At 43.7% G+C, this 7,411-nt stretch overlaps 1 protein-coding gene across 2 annotated transcripts in view; it reads left to right on the forward strand.

The window, feature by feature from the left end:
* UNK (unkempt family zinc finger) overlaps window positions 1-7,178 on the forward strand; it is a 23,221-nt gene extending 16,043 nt beyond the window's left edge. For both annotated transcript variants that reach the window (XM_019472126.1, XM_019472125.1), the window contains 5 exons: window positions 605-706; window positions 2,192-2,380; window positions 5,312-5,493; window positions 6,043-6,300; window positions 6,713-7,178. In XM_019472126.1, the coding sequence (XP_019327671.1) occupies window positions 605-706; window positions 2,192-2,380; window positions 5,312-5,493; window positions 6,043-6,300; window positions 6,713-6,868 (887 nt within the window). In that variant the 3' untranslated portion in view covers window positions 6,869-7,178. The remainder of the gene's footprint in view (window positions 1-604; window positions 707-2,191; window positions 2,381-5,311; window positions 5,494-6,042; window positions 6,301-6,712) is intronic.
* Window positions 7,179-7,411: the final 233 nt, after the last annotated feature.

Genomic DNA, 7,411 nt, shown 5'->3' on the forward strand with positions numbered 1-7,411 from the left:
TTTCTGAGGTGATCTCACTAATTTGTTAAAAATAATAATAGAAATGAGTGGGCATGTGTGGGATGGAATTATATTGATCATGATTAGTGATGAGGCATGTTCAAATAGATATAACATTTGCAGGCATTCATAAGCTTTCTTTATTTTACCCCATCTTGGAACCTCAGAGATGATTTTCAAGTGTTCCCTTCTACTGGTATTTCTTTTCAGAGTGGCTTTTCAGCAAAGTAGGGACAAAGCACAAGCCAGACCCAGACATGTCATAAGCCAGTGTTATTGCATATTATGGACAGACTTGAAAGAGCAGTTTGGGGAAGACTTATGGGAACTGCTGTTATTTCATCAAATTTTTGTTTTCATATAACATTTGGGAATACTTTGAGACAAAAAGAAATCGGATCAGGCAAAAGAATCTGAACTGAAAAGCTGCCCATGACACTTCTGCCAAACCATTTAAGAACAGCGTTGCACAGGGCGGAGAGTAGGGCTGTGCAGACTGACAAATAGAGAGCGAAGGCTCCTCTGCATGTAGGCTCTTTGGGCCATCCTATCTCTTGAAGTTGTTGGTCCTTTATAACATAATTGGTACCTCTGTGTCTGGCAGAGTCTGCCTTGGATGACCTGGACCTGAATGAATTCGGAGTGGCTGCCCTGGAGAAGACATTTGACAGCAGCACAGTGCCCCACACGAGTGGCATCATGATAGGTACATGAAAGCAACAGAGCTTTCTTTATCTTCTGCCAAGCAGTGTTGCCCAGTCACCTCAGTGGAGCCAGCCCAACAAAGCTCTAAAACCAGTCCCAAAATAACGTTGGTTAAAGCAGCGATTATAACAAACTCTGGCAACCGCTGAGCATCTTTGAAGTGAAAGCTTGCCCTTACTGACTAGCAGAGCTGAGTTCTTGCCATTGGGCCCAGGTGTCTTTGGGATGTTTCTTGAGACCAAATGGGACTTGCTTGATTTTTTTTTTTTTTTTAAACTGTGTAAGTAGACTCTAGAAGGCATCTGATACCTTTAAAAACAGGCCAAAGTATAACAATTTGCACCTTAAGCAGAAAACTCTCCCTAGCAGTAACAGGAAACTCATTGACCTGGTAATGCTATCCATCTGTCACAGTGTCGTCATGGTCTGCTGATTTGGTTCCTGTGATGTCTGTCTCATTTTAATGCGTGGAGGTAGGCTAAGGCCTCTTCTACCTGTCTCTAATGAGTGTCCAGGGAAAAACGAAATGTTTCATAGCTTTTTGGAAGTGGTTGTAGTTTCTGGCTACCCTTGCTGTCTAAGGCAGGTTTTGAATGAGAGTGAACTTGGGTAGTCTGAAGGTTTCCAAGGGAACTACACTGCCTGGAGCTGTATTGAGGTAGGAAGGGACTTGTGGAAGGAACCCTAAAGAATATCGCTTCCACTTCCCTGCCAAAGATAAGAGCCTGGTCAGGGAGTTTACTGTGCATGTCTGCTGATAGCCCTGCTTCTGCTGCTACCCATCTGCAGTGGCTTAGAGATCCTCCACACTGCTTTTCCCTCTGTTCATGTCAGGTCTGGGTGTTACTGGGTGATGTTCTTGGAAGGGAGGTCAGGAGACAGTGGGGAGCAGGGCTGAGATCTCCCTCAATCTGTGTGTGGCAGGCAGAATGACCTCTAGTGTAAGGAAAATGTGATGTCTTTGGAGGTTGGGCTTTTGTTTATTTGGGTTTTTTTTATTATTGATAGATCCAGCACTCAAGTATGTCTAAAATGACTAAAGCTAGTCACTGATTTCTAGTGGTTAAGATCATGACCTGACCCAGCATGATAGTCTTCTCACTACAGGTTGTTTGGAAGTATTAAAGGCACATGTTTTAGAAGTGAATTTTTCATTACAAAGTATTTCACCAGATACCAAATTCATCTTCTCTGGACTGATAGGGACTGAACTCTGCTCAGAAAACCTTTTGTTGCTTTGGCCGATGAAAGAGTAGTCCATTGAACTCTGGAGGGTCTTAATCTACGTGGTTCATGGGACGGCAGCTTCGGTGCTCTTCTTAAAGGCTGAGAGGGGAATGAACCACGAGGAGAAGCAGAGGGAATCCCGAGGGGCTTAGGAAGGAGAGGGGGAAGGTAACGCCTTCTGCTCTGAACTCCTACACTGTGCTCTGGCCCATTCTTCATGGTCATACATAGCCATCCTCTCTGTGTGTTCTTTGTCCAGGTGGGAGTTTGCTGCAAAGTTCTGCTCCTGTAAATATCCCCGGGTCCCTTGGAAGCTCTGCCTCCTTTCACTCTGCCTCTCCTTCTCCACCGGTCAGCCTCTCATCGCATTTCCTCCATCAGCCCCAGGGACACTTAAGCCAATCAGAAAATACATTCCTGGGGACATCAGCTTCTCATGGATCATTAGGTAAATGCACAGTGTGTGTGTCCCATGTACATGCCTGTCTGTGCCATGTAAGTATTTTCTTTTAAGTTAGCTTTGATTTTAATGTATTTCACTGCTGCCATTTGTATCTCTTCTTCCCATAAGAACAGCAACAGTACTAGAAGCTGCTTTACCAAAATCGGCTAGTACCTTGTGAACAAGGGAGCAATTCCCTCTACTTCCCATGTTTCTAGGCTGAGAAAAAGAGACAGATAGGTTAAATGACTTGCTCTGATGATGCCTTTCAGGGAAGAGAGCTCTGCCTTTTCCTGCCAACAATGCTGTGCTGAGACTTCACTTTACATAAAACTCAGAGTTGGGTCCTTAGCTTTGCTTAGTTAAGGTGGGGATTGCAGTTTGCCCTTGGGACTGCTTGTAGGTCAGCTTGGCTTCTGGGAGCTCTAGGGCAGACTTGGGTCATTGTACTTTTTTCTCCTATTTGGCACTCTGCACACAGTTTTGCAGTATGGACTTTGCAAAAAGTTAGTTAGTGTTCCAGCTTTGTCCCCTTTGCTCCTCTCTTCCCCCCCCACACACCTTGAGGATTTGTTTCCTGTATAAAGGACTGTGAAGGGATGAGAAATTGCTTTGGAGCTTCAGCTGTATCAGGCAGAACCGGGAACTGAGGGGCCAAATCTTTTAGTCTCAAGACGCAGGGTTACCTTGAGAAATAAAACTGTTTGATGGGCTCAAAGCTACAGGGACACTGGCTCTGCTGATTTCTGTTAGTAACAGTAAATATTAGTTCTCTCTATTGATACCAGACATAAATGCTTCTTCAAATTTGAGAGACACTTTAATCTTTAATATTCAACTTAACGTAATAAAATGATTACATGCTTTTGTAGTCTATTTGTGCATGCACTTACCTGTGTAACTGTGTCCCTTGTTTGCATAGGCCAAAACCATGCTTCCATGCCTTGCGATTGCTATTTGTTTGGCTTTAACAGCTTTTACAATTGCTGTAATAAGAAAAGAGACATCAGAGGGTATCTCTGCTGTTAATTAAGTGCTGAGGCTGGCTGTTCATCCCAATTTCAGTAAGAAAAGGAAAACTTGCTGATAAGGCCTGCTTTTAATTTCAGAAGAAACAAGTTAAGCAGTTATATTTGTATTGACTATGTAGTTATACAAATAAAAAACCCAAAGAAATGCAGGAAATTCACAAATGCATTTACTTGATTTTTAAGAAAAAAAGATATTTTCCTGTAATAAAACAAAACCATTTTTGCTGAGGTTTTGATAAGATATTTAAATAGTAACCTAGCAGTTGGGAATCTGGAATCCATCTATTCCATGTGACTTGCTGAATGCACATAAGTTAGTGTGTAGTGTGTGTAGTTATTACTTATTTGTATTGCAATTGAGTTAAAAATACCTAGTCCTGGGCTAGTTCCAACTGTGCTAGATGCAAAATGTGCAGAGAAGGCACTCCTCACATTTGCTACTTCAAATGTGAAATGAGAACAGCAGGTGGAGAGAGTAAAGAGAAACGACGAGATAAGCTTGGTGAGCATTATGGCAGAATTTGTGGCTTGCCAAGCATCCTGCTTAGTGCTAGATTCCCTTTCAAGAAACCTGGAGCTTTAAAAACAAAATGTGAGTTGAGGTTCCATTAAAACTCCTTGCTCTCAACTGAGCATGCTTCAGAGCAGCTGAAATAGATCTATGGTAAGTGGCTTGAGCCAGTGAAGAGTCCTTGTTGCTCTGCTAAGTGACTTGTTAATGCACCTAAGCCCTTAGTGAAGCAAGTTACTATTTTTCAGCTGTATTTTTTGTAACTGTTTGTGTCTTGGCTGGTACTAAATGGGAAGTAAGGGGTGCTGGATTAGCCTTCAGTGAGAGGCCATTGGCTGCAGGGCTTGCTTGCAGACACAGTTCGGCTGCTGTAAGATCAGAATTATCAAATGCAACTAGATTTAGGAATGTCCACACCCAGTGGTGAGCACCGCTAAATGAAAATTACTCTTATATCAAACTGGTGCACGTCTGTGTGCGTAAGAGTCCACGTCACTCAGTGGCTCTGTGTCGATACGAGCTTTTCCTACTAGTTCTCCCCTGAGTGCAAAGTGTGGATGCTTATTTTAAGTAACAATATTTTTTGTTATTAAGAGAGTACAAACTTTGGAGTCTGTGAAAAATAGCCAGTTTTGTTTACAACTAGTTTTCTACTGTTTTGTTTCCTAAGCCTTGAATTTCTTCCTGAAAAGAGAAATTATTTGAAGAAGCTAAAATAGGGAAGTGGTTGGTTAGTTAGTCTTCTCCAGTGCCAATCACTAGCTTTATGCTAGAACTCTGCAGGGGATGAAGCTGATGTGTATATACTATTGCCTCTGCCTGTTTATAAACAGGGTTTTCCAGTTAGTGCTGTTTCTTGCAAATGCAAACAGTAATGATGTTGATTCATTTTAGTCTCACTGTTTGGGAAGTGAGATTCCTTTTCTAAGCACCAAGCTGAGGAGAGAAAAACCAGAAGTTTTCTTAGGGTATAACGTGAGAGGAAGCACCACCTGGGTTGGCTGTGTGAACCAATCTGTTCACCAATGCTGGTGCACAGAAAAGTGGGAAGGTAGTAAGCAGTTCAGAGGTTCTCATAGGAGAAGGGGGATTCAAGCTGGTAGTCAACTCTGCTGTAAAATAGATCCTTCTGAAAACAGCCTGGTTCAAAAGTTGCCTCCACTCAGTTTCTTGGGTCCTCCCTGTATCATTAAAGATGAGGCCTAATGGTGTGAAACTTCCCCTATAAAGTCCCTCTATGACGGACTCCTGGGTCCTGGGGATGAAAGTAATTCTTAAGATGATCTTCTCTTTCCTATGTACACATTTTTGAATCTGGATTTCACAGGGGTAGGGAGGAAATGGGGAAATTGCCAGCACCTGTGACATAACCCTCTCTATTTCCCTGTGAAACAGGTTTAAATGGGATGAACAGCAGCATATGGGAACACTTTGCTTCGGGGAGTTTTTCGCCCAGTACCTCACCTGCATTTCTGTCAGGTCCAGGTGCTGCGGAGCTGGCACGGCTACGACAAGAACTGGATGAAGCCAACGGCACAATAAAGCAGTGGGAAGAGTCTTGGAAACAAGCCAAACAGGTACTTGGGCAACTCCTGGGAAGAGGGATTAGGGAGTGTAAAGGAGTAGGAGGGTGTCAGCCTTTCAACAGGAGCTTTCCAGACACTGAGGTGATGGGAAGAGCTGTAGGTTTTACAAACAGATTCTCTTAAGCATTCTTATTCTTTCTTCTCCCTTGGAAAGAGGGACTGAATCACTGTGCCTGATGTGTTCAGATGCTGGAAGTGCAAGGCCAGGTGTCATAACACATGCACTGAAGTGCTTGACAGTCTCTTAGTCCTGCCAGTTGACTTAGATCCATGACAATTTGCGGGTATGCAAAGTTCATCCCCTTAATGGTGTGAGCCAAATATGTAGAACTGCAGCCCAATCAGATGGGGTATCTGGAATGAGCAGCGCTTTGAAGCAAAGCTCCAAGGATATTTCAGAATTTGGGAACAGGGCAGATTGGACAGAACACGCTGCTGGTGAGGAGTGTATGGAAATTGATATTTTTGCCTGGGATTCTCTCTTGGAAGCTGACCAAGTTTTCAGACTGCTTCTTTTACCCTCTTTGTTGGAACTTGCAGGCTTGTGATGCTTGGAAAAAGGAGGCAGAAGAAGCAAATGATCGCGCCAACACAGCTAACATGGAATGTGAACTGGCCCGGGAGCAGAGGGAAGCCTTGGAGCTGCAAGTGAAGAAACTGCAGGAGGAGCTGGAGAGGATCCACACAGGCCAGGACCCTCAGTTTCTGCGCTCCTTCTCTGACCTGGAAACGCTCTCGCTCTCTTCGCTTTACACCCTTCAGAAACAGCTGCGGGCAAACCTGGAGAAAGTCGATAAGGTGAGCGCCAGGGATTTGCAGGGCAGGGCCTTGCTCTCTCTGCTCCTACAGATCACAGCTTTTTTCCCTCTTCTTTAATACAGCCAGAAATCAGCAGCCTATCAAAGCAATTCCATGTGGATGTAGCCAAAGTGAGTTTTAGCCAGCTTACAGGAAAATACCTACCTCTTCTTTGTGCCTAAAGTACAGAGTTTAAGTCAATCAAAGCTGCTTTGTTGATCCGAAAGGTCCTAAAAGACATCATGCTGTGCTGCTTTGCTTTGCTTTTGCTTCGGAAGATGAATGGGCAGACAGCTGCAAGTCCTTCCCCTGCTGCCTCCTTGCTGTTCCCCAAACTGCGTAGCACAGGACGAGAGCCCTTTTGCTTTGTGACTTTGATGCTTATGTTTTGCCCTGTCTTCCTCTCTTGCAGGCGGTATTTCAGATGCAGTCAGTGAAATGCCTTAAGTGTCAGGAGGAGAACCGGGTGGTGTTACCGTGCCAACATGCAGTGCTGTGTGAAACGTGTGCCGAGGAGGGCGAGTGCCCCATCTGCCATCCCAACAGGCCCCACTCTCTCCAGTCGTGACCTTCCAAGGACACTTGTTCTAATCATATCGTATAGAACTTTTTAACTTTATACATACGTACATATATATGTATGTGTACATATATATATGTATGTGTATATATATATGTATATATGTGTGTGTATGTGCATGTTTGTGTATGTGTATATATATGCACACACACACACATACACACACAAAACAAAAATTAGTTGCAGAGCACTTTTTAATATTTTACATCCCGTATCTAAACTGCCCCTCACCCGTGCCCCACTAATTCTAACTCTTGAGGAACTTTGAGAGCTGTTTTTAATACAGATCAAAGGGCCATTTGCAAAGAGTCTGTGTTTCTCCTCTTTTCTATTTAGGTGATAACAAATTTTTTGACTATTTCCAGAAGGATTTAGAGTGGGCAAGAGGGGCTTCCATGTGCTTTCCAGAGGAAGAGTTGAGATCACAGGGAGGATCGAGGTGGATTGAAATGACTTGTTCATGTCTTCGGTCTCCTTGCTCTTTCACTGACCCAGCTTGGTTAAAGCCGTCCTCCCTGATGGAAGCTCCGC

This window comes from Aptenodytes forsteri, unplaced genomic scaffold (assembly GCF_000699145.1).
Source record: "Aptenodytes forsteri isolate BGI_AS27 unplaced genomic scaffold, ASM69914v1 Scaffold243, whole genome shotgun sequence".
NCBI lineage: Eukaryota > Metazoa > Chordata > Aves > Sphenisciformes > Spheniscidae > Aptenodytes > Aptenodytes forsteri.